This window comes from Conger conger, chromosome 4, assembly GCF_963514075.1.
Source record: "Conger conger chromosome 4, fConCon1.1, whole genome shotgun sequence".
NCBI lineage: Eukaryota > Metazoa > Chordata > Actinopteri > Anguilliformes > Congridae > Conger > Conger conger.
In genome coordinates, this window is record NC_083763.1 from 5,186,795 (window position 1) to 5,203,396 (window position 16,602).

The 16,602-nt window shown below is 45.8% G+C and overlaps 1 protein-coding gene across 1 annotated transcript; it reads left to right on the top strand.

Annotated features, from left to right (window-relative positions):
* The first annotated feature begins 1,792 nt into the window (after positions 1-1,792).
* axdnd1 (axonemal dynein light chain domain containing 1) lies at positions 1,793-16,355 on the top strand. Its single transcript, XM_061237745.1, has 25 exons — positions 1,793-1,820; positions 2,148-2,287; positions 2,724-2,827; positions 3,090-3,186; positions 3,686-3,771; positions 4,115-4,171; positions 4,877-4,985; positions 5,732-5,853; positions 7,430-7,570; positions 8,108-8,212; positions 8,720-8,840; positions 9,243-9,344; positions 9,637-9,803; positions 9,952-10,018; positions 10,217-10,451; positions 11,089-11,305; positions 11,411-11,504; positions 12,153-12,343; positions 12,932-13,022; positions 13,579-13,719; positions 14,126-14,203; positions 14,857-14,976; positions 15,297-15,388; positions 15,751-15,881; positions 16,240-16,355. The coding sequence occupies exons 1-25, from the start codon at positions 1,793-1,795 to the stop codon at positions 16,353-16,355; spliced, it is 2,952 nt and encodes a 983-aa protein (XP_061093729.1).
* Positions 16,356-16,602: the final 247 nt, after the last annotated feature.

A 16,602-nucleotide genomic window follows, 5' to 3' on the forward strand; every position in this document is an offset into this window, starting at 1 on the left:
TACGAAATTAAATTATTGCTGTTATTGTTAGGATGGAAAGCAGTTTCAGGTGTCAGTGAGCAAGTCCTCTCAAATATTTTTAGAAAATTTGAGCTTCTGCTGGCAGGCAGTTGGAGTGGCAGTGGAGTTGTTTTGAAGAGTAGCATATGATGGGAGCGTGTATGTTCCCACAGCTCTATGTTCCCACAGCTCTATGTTCCCACAGCCCTATGTTCCCACAGCTCTATGTTCAGTTGACTTCACACTCAGCAGGCTGCTTGCATGGGACCTGAATAAATCCAGTGTATGTTTGTGCAATTTAGACACAGTACACGTTCAATTATCTATAAGTTTTTAATGAACAAGCAAACAAGCTAAATAATAAAAAATAAAAAATAAACTATTTATGCAGTTCACTTAAAAAGGGCTCTACATCAGTACTTTTCAACCTTTTATGTGCCAGGAACAGGCATCTGCAAGTGCTGTCCTTTGAGGACTATTTTGACATCTAAATATATGAAGTTCAGTTTACACGATCAATAATAAACATTTAATCTTGAAAAAAAATTAAATCTTAGAAATGTGGGAACATAGGGCTGTGGGAACATAGGGATGACCCCCATATGATATACAGACAGTAAGTGGATCTATATGGCTGGATTCATACGATTTCAAACGAATATACAATAATGGGGGGGTGGGTACATATTATTTCAAACATTTTTTCTCTCAAATAGAAGATATTAGCTTAAGTTACTGTTTGCTTGACAAGTGAAATGTTCTTATTTCTTGAAATGAGTGAACCAGTCAACTGAAAGTATATGTGTGTCAATATACGTACTAAAATACTTGTGGAGATTGGCTTTCTGTTTTCTGCAGTGTACAGAAAGGGAAGCGTTTCATCACAGCTGTCCTCTGCCATTCTGGGCTCTGTACAAATTACATTTGTATGTTGGGTGTCTGTTTACACCCTGAATAATTTAGCCCTCTTAAATTTTTAAGAACTGCTACAGTATGATTGGCGGTAACATATATACACCGGCACTATGCATGCAATAAGCTTAGGTTCAAATCTAATTTTACAGGACCACTTTGATGCAACTGGATGTAGGCCTAGCAATGAACATCAAACGGATGACCGTTTGTGGTTATTCCAAGAGCTTCATATAGTGTGGCGTGATAACGGAACAGGCGTGCGTTTATTCTGCCAAACCTTTAGCAGGTTTACTGAAAGTATTCCCAACACGGATTCAAAATGATAATAAATCAGTACATTTATAGACCGTTAAAATATGTCTGTAGACACGATCCGTTAAATGAGTAGAGGCCGTTATTTTGTTTGCTTAAAGCATCAGAAAAAACGCAGGACTATGCATGGTTAACATCATTATAAATATTTACTTTTGAACCGATTAACCTTGTCTTAATTTATATGTACTACCTAGTTAGACACTAAACGAATCGTAACGGGACACAGTCAGGCAACTCTGAAGGCACGCGCTGGATGTTTCTGTTTTCCATAGATACGCCAGGACCTTGGACGCGGGACAGCTTTCCCAGAAGCAAGGAATTTTTGGAAGTTAACATATGCAATTAGAATTTTGTATTTTTCAGGCATAAGCGTTTCTATTCTTCGGTGTACCGAATTCCCAAACTATACGCATTGTTGATAGTTTATAGGAGAAAGCCGTAAACGTTTTGTAAAGGGCCGACCTTTACGATCCTTTATTTTTCGGCTAACGAGGCATAACTGAGAATCTGAATAGACGAACATCCATCACCTACAGACTTGACCAAGCCGCAGGGACGAAGGATGAATTCTGCACTGGAAGAAATGAGAGGTAACTACGTTACAATCGTGTGATTGTAAATTAGCGGTGTTTGAACAGTCGTTGAAATGATATTTTAAAATGTTGGTGCATGGATGTTACCAGGTTTATATTAATATACTGCACGATTATGCATGATTACAGTATTGCATGATTATGATTCGACTTGGACTTTGGTAGCACATTTCGAACTGTGTGTCTGCAAAATGTTTGCTCTATAATAAAAAATGATTGCCAATTTAAGGATTCATAATAATAAATAAAAAAACATGCTTCTACTGTGTCCATCAACAGTGTCTTGAAAATACTTAAGCAAGCTCAAATGTGCTTTGTGTGCAGAACTACCGGAGCTGAAAGAGAAGCGATCTAAAATGCAGCTCATCCCTGAAGAACTCTTGACCACCCTCATTTCTACAGTCTGTCCCATGGAGAGGTCACTGGTGGCCCCCACAATCACAAAAACACCTAAAGATGTCAAGGTTGGCAATATATAGTAGTCTTTTATCTTGTCCAAAGACAGCTACATTATTGGCATTTGGCAGGTGCTTCATACAGACTAAGCAGGAGACAATCCTCTCCTGGAGCAATGCAGGGTTTAAGGGCCTTGCTCAAGGGCCCCACAGCTGTGCGGATCTTATTGTGGCTACAGCGGGATTAGAACCCCTGACCTTGCGTGTCCCAGTCATTTACCTTAACCACTACACTACAGGCAGCTACCATCTCAAATGGGTTTCTTGGTAATTTACATTTGTAAATGTCAACAGTTTTGGGTAAACAAGCAAACAATATGTCCTCAGACATTTCTCAATAACGACCTCAGTCACTCAATCAATATGTTTTAAAGATGCTGTCTCTCAGTCACTTAATGAATATGTGTTAAAGATGCTGTCCTTGCTTTTTGACTGTTTCTGACAGGTCCCTGGAATGCGCAGCACAGATGCGGTCTGGCAGCATCCTCTTGGCCGCAGGAAATACAAACACCTCCTGGACCAACCAACTTCAGCAACTGGAGCTGGGAGGTAACATTGGCACTGCAAAAGAAGTCTGTCTGAGCAAGTGTTTTAGTCTTGTCATGAGACTTCAATCCTTTAGTTTCTCTCACGTAGAATTTATTAGCTTTTCTAGTTTGAAGTTACTGTTACCTACCTGTCTCCTTGACAAATGAAAAATTCTTACTCATAGTCTTGACTAATGTTAATCAAGCCTCCGAATTCAGTTGGCTTGGAAACAACCTATCTAGTTTTCATGGTTGTGCGAATTTCTCATTTTTGTTTTTGCCAGGGACATCTCCTACCTGTGTGATGCCATGGTCTCTCAGAGGACCAGGAGACCCCTGACTGAGATGGCGGTGAGAGACAGCACCCAGGATATCCACAAGGCAAGCAGAGAGAGAGGAAGCTTTCCTAACACGGGACTGGGCCCTCACAGAGAACTACTGTTTGAATAACAATCCCACATTTAACATCACATACTGCAGCATAACATTACATAACAATAACAATACCATAATGACAAGAACAGGCCATTCAGCCCGACAATACTTAGCATATTTCTCCTGATTCCCTTTGATAGCTTCTTAGTCCCTTATGGAGTGGTTTAGATTTGAGACTGGTTTTATTTTTGTGAAGAGCAGTCATTGACTGGATTTAGAGTCCATGTGGAAATCAGTGGACGACACGACTCAACACATGACTCAACACACGACTCAACACACGACTCAACACACGACTCAACACACGACTCAACACACGACTCAACACACACTTTGAGCGAGTTGCACGATACATGTACAGTCGCTGCTATAATAAATAATGTGTGTGTATGTATTATATATCATAAATCATATCGTAAATGCCTATGTGTTGCTCACTCCTCAGGATCTGAGTCTGGAGGAGAGCCTCATCCCTGCTGAGTATCACTTAGTGAAAAACAGAGGCGTGGTGGGACTGAGGTTCCATGAAGAGTGAGTGGAAACAGCCCGAATGTAGATACGGTTCATGAGATGGGGCAGCCGATAGCCTAGAGGCTACGTTGCTTGCCCGGGACCCAGAAGGTCGTCGGTTCCAGCACCAGTGTAACCATAATAAGATCAGTGCAGCTGTTGGGCCCTTGAGCAAGGCCCTTAACCCCACATTGCTCCTGGGGGGGATTGTCCCCAGCTTAGTCAAATGAACTATAAGCTTTGGATAAAGGCGTCAGCTAAATAACTGCAATGTAATATCATGAGATAATAACCATGTAGTCTCTTACTGTATGTCTTGTCATTTTTGGTTATTTGTCTTTGCCTGCTCTCTCCTTCTCTCCAGTAAATACACCGTCTTACTGGAAGACGAGGAAAGGAGACAGAGAGTCTTCCCGTCAATGTGAGTGACAATGGCAATTAAACAAATGTCCGTTTAACGACATCTGTTTCTGTGCTCTGGAAAAGGGCCGCTATAAAAATGTGTTGGATTGAGAAGGAGAAATTCACCCTCGTCTTGTAATAAGGCAGCAGTCCAGTCAGGAAAACACTTCACACCAGATCCAATTATAAGGGTCTTTATTTCTGCAGAAAGAGCAGAGTACCTGCTGACAGGGTACTAAAGAAGGATTATTAACCATGATCCTTTATACTCTGTTACAGGAGCCATGCAAACGTGTGTGTGTGTCTGTGTGTGTGTGTGCCCGTGCCCCAGTTCTGAGGACAACTGCCTCATTCAATAAGAAAGTAAAGCTTCTTTGTACTCAAGGCCTGGACGAATTTTCCAGCCTGTGCGATTTTTGTGGCTGGCTCACCCGTTTACACAGACACTCATATACAATAGAATGCAAGCAATGGTGATTAGGACAGAACACATAAATATGTGTATATATATATATATATATATATATATATAATACAACATGTTAACCCTTCAAGGGGTAATGGAGGTGCCTTGAATCTTGCGATCATTGATGTTGACGCTGTTGTTGTTTTGTGGGTGAAGCGCTCGATTGTCACTCGCGTTTAAAGTAGCTGAGAGCAGCTTGCGGTCGGGCTGAAAGCGGGATAAAGTCGGAACAAACGGGGGACTGTTGGGCGTTCTCAGGAAGCCCGGTAGCAGACTGGAGGTGCTGCAGCTGAGGAGGGTGATGGAGGAGATGCTGGCCGAGGCGGGCGTGACGGAGGACCACGCAGAACTGAAGAGCTTGTCACAGGTTCACCGAAACGAGAGAGAGAGAGAGAGACATCTCTGTTTTCATTCATTATTCGCCAGTCAAATACAGCTGGAGGTTTCATATCTGTGCATCTACTTACTGCTAAGTTATTACTAAGAAGGTACCAATAATATGACCTGATACATTTTATGTTGGGGGGGGCCCAATATGACTGGGCCCCGCAAGGTAGTTGGTTCAAATCCCGGTGTAGCCACAATAATATCCGCACAGCCGTTATGCCCTTGAGCAAGGCCCTTAACCCCGCATTGCTCCAGGGGAGGATTGTCTCCTGCTTAGTCTAATCAGCTGTACGTCGCTCTGGATGAGAGCATCTGCCAAATGGCATTAATGTAATGTAATGTAATATTTGCTGGAATTGATTCTATTTTGACTAGTCATGGAATCATAATGGTATTCATCTGCAGAACACTTGAAGTCAATATGAGGTCAGTAAGTTACATTGTGATGGAATCATTCAGTAAGTTGCATTGAGATGTAATAAGATCCGCGCAGCTGTTGGGCCCTTGAGTCTAATCAACTGTATGCTGCTCTGGATAAGAGCGTCTGCCAAATGGCATTCATGTAATGTAATGTAATATTTGCTTGTCAGTAAGTTACATTGTGATGGAATCATTCAGTAAGTTGCATTGTGATGTAGTCATTGGTTGAGTTGGTTGACTGATGGTTGACAGGTGTTCCTGGCGGTGATGGTGAATCTGAGATCGTGTTGGTTTCTCCTCTGTCAGATGGAGGCCCTGCTGCAGCTGGTGCGGGCGGAGCAGGACATTTATAACACCGTCTTCCACGAGCTCATCCGTCAGGTCAGCGTGCAGTGTGCGGAGAGAGGGGAGCTGCTGGCCAAGCTGAGGTTGGTGGGGTCGCGGGGTGGCTGTAGTAGGCGGCATTGTAAATGGTGAATGGGTGGCATTTATATAGGGCCTTTATCTAAAGCGCTGTACAATTGATGCTTCTCATTCACCCATTCATACACACTCGCACGCCAACGCCGATTGGCTGCCATGCAAGGCGCCAACCAGCTTGTCAGAAGCATTTGGGGGTTAGGTGTCTTGCTCAGGGACACTTCGACACACCCAGTGCGGAATCGAACCGGCAAACCCTCCAACTACCAGACGACAGCTCTTACCGCATGAGCCAATGTTGCCCCAATGTTGAGCCAGTATCAGATGTGGTAGCAGACCTGGGTTCAAATAGTATTTGCTTTGGATTCAAATACGTTTCTGCATCTGAATAAGCTGGTGTGTTGAAACAAATGAAATGATCCCAAAAGTGTAAGACACACCTGGCTGGCTCTTATGGCCCGTATCAAATTTTAAACATTGGTGCTCGCGTACCAGCCAGTTACAGGGTCAGCCCCAGCAACCCTACACGCCTGCCAGACCTCTCCGTTCTGCCACTGCAGGGCGCCTGGTGCCTCCCCCTCTTCGTACTTGCACTTCCCGGTCACGACTACTGTCTGTTCTGGCTCCACGGTGGTGGAATGACCTTCCCGTGGAGGTCAGAACAGCAGAGCCTCTGACCACCTTCAGGCGCAGAATGAAGACTCACCTCTTCAGGCTGCACCTCTCCCCACCCTTCCCTACCTCCCTGTAATTTCTAAGTCGCTATGTAAACTGTTTATTGTAGTTATCGCACTTGTTAGGTACACTTCATTTATTATTGCTAGCGTTATATTTGCCAAGACTGTTTTATTGCTGCTTTGGTTCGTTTTTTTTCTCAACCGGTTAATCTACAGGGTCCAAGTTCCTCTCTATTCCACTTCTAGCACTTGGAACTGTACTTTCCTCTAGGGTTTTCATCACACTTGTCCCTGGTTATGAGTGTGCATTTTGTCGATCTGAGCCAAATACCTCCAATATTTTTAATGTAATATAAAAAAACCTGCCAATATGCTCCTTGCACCAGACAAGGATAGTAGAGCACAGAAAAGTATTTGAATCCAAAATGGTTCAGATATAGTTGTGTCTCAGATATGGTAGTGTCTCAGGTATGGTAATGTCTCAGATATGGTTGTGTCTCCAGATATGGTTGTGTCTCCAGATATGGAAGTGTCTCTGATACGGTGGTGTGTCATATGGCAGTGTCTCAGGTATGGTAATGTCTCAGATATGGTTGTGTCTCAGATATGGTTGTGTCTCAGACATGGAAGTGTCTCAGATATGGTGGTGTCTCAGATATGGTTGTGGCTCAGACATGGAAGTGTCTCAGATATGGTGGTGTCTCAGATATGGTTGTGTCTCAGATATGGTTGTGTCTCAGACATGGAAGTGTCTCAGATATGGTTGTGTCTCAGACATGGAAGTGTCTCAGATATGGTTGTGTCTCAGATACGGTAATGTCTCAGATACGGTGGTGTCTCAGATTTGGAAGTCTCTGAGATGGTGTATCAGACACACAGTGTGGTGACGCCTGGCTCCCTGCTGCAGGCGGAGGTATGTGGGGCTGTTGGAGCGCATCCCCCAGCAGCTGAAGGGGCTCCACACAGAGGCACTGGCACAGAGAGCCCTGGACCGCCGTCGCGTGGAGGAGATCGCCAGCCTGAAGAGCTCCATCGCCCAGCTCAACACGTGAGCCTGTGTGTGTGTGAGAGAGAGAGAGAGAGAGAGAGAGAGAGAGTGTATGTCTGTGTGTGTGTGTGTGTGTGTGTGTGTATGTGCGCGTGTGTGTGTGTGAGAGAGAGAGAGAGAGAGAGAGTCCATGTCTGTGTGTGTGATAGAGAGTGTGTGTGTTTTTCATATATAAGTAATTGCCCCCTTAAACTTGATAACTGGTTGCTCCACTTTTAGCAGCAATAATTGCAACCGAGCATGGAAACGTACAGTATGTTCAGATGTGAAGCTGTACTGGAAGTAACTGTGTCCTTGTTCACAATGTGATTTGCTTTGTATGTTTCCAGCATTGCCTGCAAAAACTAAATTAATATGAGTAATGATAAACACAGAATTAATCTTTGTTTCTCCTCCTGATGTTTCCCTGTCTGTCCCTGTGTGTGTCCCTGTGTGTGTGGTGTGTGTGTGTGTGTGTGTGTGTGTGTGTGTGTGTGTGTGTTTGTGTGTGTGCGTGCGTGCGTGTGTGGTGTGTGTGTGTGTGTGTACGTGTTGCAGTGAGCTGAGTGAGATTAAGGGGCAATATGAGCGTGTGTCCCAGCAGGCAGAAAGGACACAGAAGGATCTGACCGACACACAGGAGGAATTACAGAGAACCACAGAGTAAGACACCACCCCCATCCTAATGCCTTTACACCTGAAACATCTACCCAGGGCCTTCATACACTGTCTGTGGCCCCAGTGAAAACAGCACAGAGATATTATTCACAGAGGAAACATGAAATCTGTCCTACTTAAGTACACAAATGCAAAATGCCTCAAGCTACACAAAGTCAATTTCGGGCATCGTTGCGTTCTGAAATGTGTCACCTGAAATTATTAACGCAATGCAAGCGTGAGCTGCAGTTTCAAACGTTGCAGCGTGGGGCTCTATGACGGGCAACACTAGGATGAAGCCACATTCTTCGATGTGAGCTTCCTCCTGCTTATTCTTTCACAACTGTGCTGCATCGCCCCCTTGAGGACTGGGGTTTAAGACCTTTAAGATTGCACGTTGAGTATGTACAACCGGGCTGTGTTTTTGCGTCTGTGTACTTACGTAGGGTATGTTTCGGGCCTAAGGCTGAGAGCGTAAAGGGCAGTGATGACGTTCCCTCTTCTTGCGTCAAGCTTGGTGACAGAGCGCCGTGACCTGTATGAGATGCAGAGGCATAGGCTGGAAGGTCAGGTGACCAGGCTGTCCAATGAGAGGGACCTCTGGAGCAAGGTCACCTACACCCTGGCCCTCAAGGTAAGCTGGGTCTCACCGCCCCACACCCTTTTGTTTGTGGGAAGAGCTGCTTCTGATTCTTCATAGTTCGATTCCAGCAGGTTCATTTCAGCTCTAGCTCTAGAGGATTTCACAGGCTATGGAGGAACGATTTCATGGATATATATTTTCACGAGGGATATTCGCGGCTTTATTTGATGCTATCCTGAGGCAATATTAATTTTGTCATTTCAGATGTATTTGCCATTTTCTAACACTTTGAATCACTGTTTATTTGATCATTTGGATTGAACACAGGCCAAGTCCCAAGCCTCCTGTAACACAGCCAGTTAGCACACATTCAGTACAGCGCCGCAGTTCAGAGAGCTGACTTGTGACATGCAGGTCAGTGGAGACGCGGTGTCCATCTTGTGTGATTCTCAGGTGATCAAGGCGAACAACCTCCAGCAGACCAGCAGACTAGACATGAGCGGTCAGACTTGGGCCAAAACTGCAAAGCGCTTCACCACCCGTCTGACAACCAAAGTGAGGCTTCATCGCCATGAACCCTGAGCAGGAATGACTCCTCTAGACCTCGTTTACAGTGAGAGTGTAATTTTGAGCACCATAATATCAGCCAGTAAGAAGACATGGGGCCCGTTCCGCAAAGCAGGATTACTGAGTTACCCAGTTAACTGCACCGAATAAAACCTGGACTTTTACTGAAGTAAAAATAGCTCTTCCAGGTTTTCTTTTTTTGCAGTTATCCGGCTAACTCTGTACTCCTGCTTGGAGTGTGGTTCAGGGTTTTCTCACCAGTCATATTCCTCCGCCCTAGGACGCTGAGGATATGAGGCACATCGTGAAGCTGACAGATCAGTGGAAGGATGAGGTCACCGCCTTCACACAGGGGCTGAGTGACAGCGAGCAGAGCCAACGGGAGGAGATGAATAGGGTCCAAGCTGGCATTGCCCAATGGCAGGGCTTCTGTGAGGCCAATATCAAGTGAGTGGGGCGGGGTTTACTGAAAGCTGTTTTTTTAGAATCACTGAAATCCCATACCAAGCAGCCATTGCTAATTTGTCACTTTCACTGTTCATTATTTTTTTCCTAAAAATGACTTTATTGGCTTTATTGATTTACTTATCTGCAGCAGCCAGGACACGAAATTGGAGGAATCACAGGACAAGTTATTTTTCGACTTGAAACAGTGGTCACTGGTAATAGATGTTGCCAATTCCTACAGTGATAAGTGGATACATTTAAATAGATTGGATAGATGGATTTTTAAGTGTGTTACTTGTAATTTAATATGAATTACAGTTCAATTGGCTTCAGGTCCATTTGACACTATTCCTCAGAAAACCTTCAGCGCATATCGTCCGTAATAAGGGTGCTGTGTGTGTGTCTCTCTGCAGCTGTTGACTGCGCAGTGTGAACACTATGGGGGCGAGGACCTGCTTTCCTGCCAGGAGACCCTCGGCCTGTTGTCCCGGCTGCAGGACGACTGGGTGGAGGTGGGCCTCCAGCTCTTTCGGAGACACCTGGGGCCCGACAGGGAGGCCCCCAAAGGCCAGGCCACTATGCAGGAGCTGGGCCGGGCCGTGTCCGACCTCCACAAGCAGCTGGAGACCCGTGTCATCGGAGAGAGCGGTAAGAGCCGGGTGTCAAGAGGCAGGGCTGCCCAACCCTGTTCCTGGAGATCTACCGTCCTGTAGGTTTTCACTCTAAACCCCAACAAAGCACACCTCATTCAACAGGTAGAGCAGGGCTGCTCAACCCTGTTCCTGGAGATCTACCATCGTGTGCGTTTTCACTCCAACCCTAGCAAAGCACACCTCATTCAACAGCTAGAGCAGGGCTGCCCAACCCTGTTCCTGGAGATCTACTGTCCTGTAGGTTTTCACTCTAAACCCCAACAAAGCACACCTCATTCAACAGCTAGAGCAGGGCTGCCCAACCCTGTTCCTGGAGATCTACACTTCATTCAACGGCTAGAGCAGGGCTGCCCAACCCTGTTCCTGGCGATCTACTGTCCTGTAGGTTTTCACTCCAGCCCTGACAAAGCACACCTCATTCAACAGCTAGAGCAGGGCTGCCCAACCCTGTTCCTGGACTGCTCAACTTGTGGAGCTGATAATTCATAGAATCAGGTGTGCCTAATTAGGGTTGAAATGAAAACCTACAGGATGGTAGATCTCTAGGAACAGGGTTGGGCAGCCCTGGGCATAGATAGTGCTTGCTTCTCTGTTATTGTAGTTGTATTATTGATCCCTTCCATTTATTACAGGTGTCCATAAATTACTGATATCTCTTATCGGGGCGATGGAGCTCTGGGCCTTAAAAATTAAGGCTCTGAAAGACCAGTCCCAGGCACTTCTGCATTCTGATTGGTCGAACCTGGAAAAGGACCTGGGCAACTGGACCAAGCTAACCAATGAAATCCTCGTCCAAGTGTCTAGCACCTGGACGGAGAGCGAGAGGGTCGAGAAGACGGTGCACGTCAGGTATGGGAAATCTGAAGGCCGAAGACAGAAGCATATCTGAAGTTACGCTGCGTAGAAATATAATCTTATTTTCTTCTTTCTTTATTTTGTGTGTGTGGTTCATAGGATTGAGGTAGACAGTGTGTTCGCCTTGTTGCGGGAGTTTGTCTCAGCGCAAGACGTTTTCTTTGACTGCGAAAACCAAAGGCTTGCTGATGAGGTACTGTAGTGCCCTAATCCAGGGGTGCCAAACTGAATTCCCAGGGGGCCGCAGTGTCTACAGGTTTTTGGGGTTTCCTTCCAATCAGCTGTCAATGAAGGCCTTGAGAGGAAGGTGTGTGGATTCTTTAGACTTGAATGAGTCCAAAAACCAGCAGACACTGCGGCCCTCCAGGACTGGAGTTAAACCAGCAGACACTGCGGCCCTCCAGGACTGGAGTTTGACACCTGTGGCCTAATCTGTTGGCGCAGAATCTGTAATCCATTGTGTATCATCTGTGTCAATCCTTTAGCCCCCGTGTTGTACTGTATTTTAATTTGCTTTTGCATTTATTTTGGTACTGTAGTTGGATTATCTTATTTACTTGGCCTATTTACCATGTGTGCTAGACGTAATGTTCATGTACAACTGATTCTTTGTGAATTGTACCTCATCCGACCTGTTCTGCAGTTCTAATGACCTTCGGTCTGTACATTGTACATTCCTTTGGATACAAACCACTGCTAAATAAAATGTCATGTCATGTATTGTATAGTACAGGTCACTGTGGCATCTCTGCTTGTGTTGATTGAGTTGCATTGGCATGTGTGTGTGTGTGTGTGTGTGTGTTTTGTGTGTGTGTGTGTGTGTGTGTGTCTGTGATGCCAGGCAAGCTCGATCCACTCGGCCCTGACTCGCTGGATGGTGGACCTGCTTCTGCTCATAGTCCCTGACCTGGGGCCTCCCCTGCATCCAGGCCCTGCCCCCCCGGCCCCTCTGACGGTCTCTCTTCGGGAGCTGGAGGAAGACGCCGGACACCTTTCACAGAAACTGGACCACTTCTCCGAATACTTAACAAGGTGTCTCCCCCCTGGTGATTAATCAAACTATTCATATAATATGAATATTCATATCGTACCACTCAGTGTGTAAATTGCACATTCATCACGGTTCCGTATTTTCCGGCCAATACAGTTTTTTCCATATTCATGAGATGTTTCACAATGGAATATGGGAGTCGTGATTGATATGGTTCAGAAAATTCATACAAATATATTGGCCACAGAAGTAAACCGTGGCTAGATGTGTATAGTCTGTTTTGTCAGAATTTTTTCTTTGTATTTGTAAACTGTAATGCTGTACTATCTAGCTGAAGAACTGCTATCTACGCTAATGCTAGCTAGTTAGCAAGCTGCTGTGGGACTATTTTAGCTGTAGCTGTTGTTAGAAATGCAAGATTACCATTCATGCTACACGAGACACATACAGTATCCTTATCATGGAAGATATCCGCTGCAGGTTTTCTTTACCTGGGAGTCAGGTGTGAAGCCGGTCTGGCCAATCAGTAGCACTATCTGTTCAGATAATTAATCACAAGGAAATAAAACCAGCGCTGGATTTGGATTCAGGGGCCAGATTTGAGTATCCTTGGATGAATCTCTTTGCAGTTCCTGTCTGCCCATTGTTGAAGACAACCTTCAGAAACATCTGTCCGCGGATGAGCCGAGGAATGAGCTGGCTGAGCTGAACAAGCTTCAGGTGCTGACCTGCGAAAAGTCACTGTAAATGGACATACAGTGCAGTCCATATGTATTTGGACAGTTGGTACAATTCTTGCTCTTCTGGCTGTGTCATCCAGCACAGTGGATAACAGATTGCAACTGCAATCAAAAGCCTAGAATCAAGATGAGATACTGTAAGCTTTTTTTATACCTGCACTACGGAAGCAGTTGAATACATAATTAATTGGCTATTTAGAAGCAGCTGAGAAGCCAACTGTTCAGGTACTTTTGGTCCCATAAAATGGGGAGCGCACTATGTATAAAAAGGGAAGTAATTCCGACACGTATTACCCGGTATGGATGTAAATACCCTCAAATTAAAGGGGACAGTCTGCACTTTTACCCCACACTCATTGTTTCTTTTCAAGTCCAATGTGCTGGACTACTGAGCCAAAAGAACACAAGTCGTGACGACTGTCCAAATACAAACAGACTGCACTGTAATAGTGTGCATCTAACCTCTGGCATTAAAGGAAGCTTAACATGTCACTGTATTCCCCTGTGTTTCCATGGACTCTGTGTACGGCTGTCAGCGGGAGAGCGAGGTATGGAGGGAGGCCTGTCGGACCCTGCTGTTGGACGTTAAAGGAGCTTCAGTCGACGTGCAGGGCACTGCGGCCTACTGGCCCGCCATGGATATCCGTCCCTCCGTGAAGGCGAGAGAGGACTCTACGGTGAGTCCTCCCATGACCCCTGACCCCTTACGTACAGCTAAAGTAATACAGGGATTCAGTTGCACACAGAGGACCGGGGTTTGATTCCCGGTCCTGCCAAAGCTAAGTTTGGCTGGCTCACATGGAGCGGCATAATTGGCTCGGAGGGACGGGGATCGTATGCGGTGTATTATTTTTTTTATGATGCATTCGGGAAATTTGTTCTTTAAAGTAGGGTACCCGCTGCACCCTTACTTCTGAGAGCGTGTACTCACTAGGGCCCAAGCCGAGCTACAGCTACCAGAGCAGCCATTCGATGTACACCGCTATTAGGTAATTGCCTTGGGTATGTAATTTATATTAGGAAAAACAGCTGCGGTCTGTGGTTTTCAGTGGGAACCTAACCGCCCATCTGTTCGTTTGGAAGGATGAAGACACAGAACCGCTGTCGGACATGGGGGAGGAGGAGGAGGAGGATGAGGAGGAGGAAGAGGCTGACGGAGAGGTCAGTGATTTTTACGCTGGTGCAGTCGGGAGTGAACGCTGATGAGAGAGTCAATTAGGACCTCCAGCGATGCGGCTCTCCCGCGCGCTCTGCTCTCCTGCTCCACTGAACCGAGGCGAGTAACGCAATAACACAATCCCCCCGCTGCCGCATTCCCGGGGAATCAATCCACAGAAGCTTAAGGCCAGAGTTTATTTTCTGCCCCCGTCTCAATCCTTCTGCACCACAAGACCGATCGCGGTTCATCAGGCAGCAGGTAGCATGAAGCGTTTTTCTCAAAATCAGATTTAACTGTGTTTACGCTGGCAGTTTAGGAGTTATTACAGTGTTTGTCTAAAGCTTTTTCCCCCAAGGGACCCCTATTTTGCCCACCCACCCACCCACCACTATGGATATGGTGAACAAACAAAACGCATGGGGTGACATCAGATATTGTTAACAACCGATGAGAAAATACATTTCCCTACTGATTCTATTTTTTGCACCCCTTGAAAACAACCTGTGATGCCCTGTGAAACTTTGGGAGACTTCCTGTGGAGGTGGGGCCCCCAGGTTGATAAGCCTAAGGGGGGACTCTCTGTACCTGTGTGGGCGAAGCTACATTCCGGATTGTTCTCCTGAAGGTGCACTGCTCCTGTGCCGTTTCTCTGTAGCGGGAGGAAGGGAGCTCAGAGCCGGTGGTGAAGTTCACAGAGGGATCCAGTTCCAGGAAGTCAATAGGTCACGACCGCAGTACAGCCGATAACGCCTTGGGACCAGAAAGCACTCTGCCGGTTAGGGTGGGTATAGCCGTCTCTGTTTTCAATTCAGTTCAGTTCAGTTTTATTCATACAGGGCTTTAAAGGACTGCCACAAAGATGCTTTACAGAGTAACAGAAGGGAAGTAAGAAATGGGGAAATACCAGCCCCTGAGACCCCACCTAGTGGGGAGAAAAACCCTCAAACAGTGGCAAGAAAAAACCCCCAGATAGGAAGAACTCTCTGGAGGAAACCCGGCTGTAGGGTATTCCTGCCTGGCTCCCGGTTTTGTACAGAGCTACTGGTTGGTGTTTCAGATTGTGTGAAAAGTTTGAGTTGGTCCTCTGTGTGTCAGACCAGCGAGGCGGTGGTGCCATCCCAGCCTCCCAGTACCCAGAATCCCTCTGACGCCGTGGCAACGGTTGCGGCTCTTCAGCTGAAGTTGCTGTAAGGCGGTTTATTTTTAAACTTCTTTTTGTGTTCTGTCCGTATTGGTAACGGCTTTTGAGTGGGTCAGTTGGTGTGACCCTGTGTGAGGGTCAATGTGTCTTTCTTTCAGAGTTGTCTGCATAAACTTGTATATGTGTGTATATGTTTAGGCACTTCATAAGAAATTCCTTCTGTTATCCATATATACTGAGTGTTTGTAAGCAGTAATTTGGAACCGTCCTGACCTCTGAACTGACTGTTTGCACTTCCTCCCTTCGAGCTCTCATAGCACAGCTGTTGTTCTGCTTCTGAACGTCTGTCCTCGCTACGATTAAATCTAAGGGAATTCCGCGACGCCCGTGTCTCTTGTTCTGTGGTAGGGGTGCGGAGGACCGGGCCCAGAGTGCGGAGGACCGGGCCCGGAGGACTGAGGGTGCGCTGCAGATGGCTCTGGGGAAGGTTCTGGAACTGGAGGAGCAGCTGAAGGCCAGGGTCGGTGCCGAGCAGAAGGGTGAAATTCCAACAATGTAATGTCATGTAATGTAATGAGTCAGGCCACTGCACACACTCTCAGAAATAACGCGACAGTGGAGGTACATCTTTGTTCTTCCAGGATCACATTTCCCAAATGTACCCTGAAAATACAGTAATGTTCTCTCTGGGTACAAATTAGTTAATTTCCCAAACTAAAAATGTACAAATGAATTACATATTGCTGGGGGTACATTCTATGTAGCTATCTACAGGTTGGATAATGTTCTATGGAATGGGAATACTGTATACTGAGGTGCTTTTAAATTTTACTTTATATTGAAATCAGGTTCTCAGGTGTCCCAGTCCTCCCACATTACACCATTATTGCTTTTCAGAGAAGAAGAAAACAGCGCGCGTGACCTCCAGGAGGGCCGTGACTGCTGAACCCAGATCAGTGAGTCCAAAACCTGACCCCGGCCCGAAGCAACGCAGCGCACCCAGGAAGTACTGACCCCAGAACAGCCTATCCCAAACCCCACCTGAAAAAGCACAGTGGAAATGCATTTCACTTTTGTTTTGCCTTGTGGTATCTCTTATACTGAACTGCCCTCTTTACCAGGTGTCTCTTTACCTTGTAAAAGATTCTGTCTCAGTGGGACTCTAACCTGGTAAAATAAAGGTTAAATGAAAATATATAAATTTAAATTAAAATGATACTTTACTGTAAGCTGTACTGTAAAAAGTCTATTACACAACAA

Bases quoted from the DNA above. Each gene is read 5' to 3' on its own strand.
- axdnd1 (XM_061237745.1), top strand. From the start codon at position 1,793: ATGAATTCTGCACTGGAAGAAATGAGAG. The intron at 7,571-8,107 runs GTGAGCCTGTGT...TACGTGTTGCAG, and splicing joins TCCATCGCCCAGCTCAACAC to TGAGCTGAGTGAGATTAAGG. The intron at 8,213-8,719 runs GTAAGACACCAC...TCTTGCGTCAAG, and splicing joins GAATTACAGAGAACCACAGA to CTTGGTGACAGAGCGCCGTG.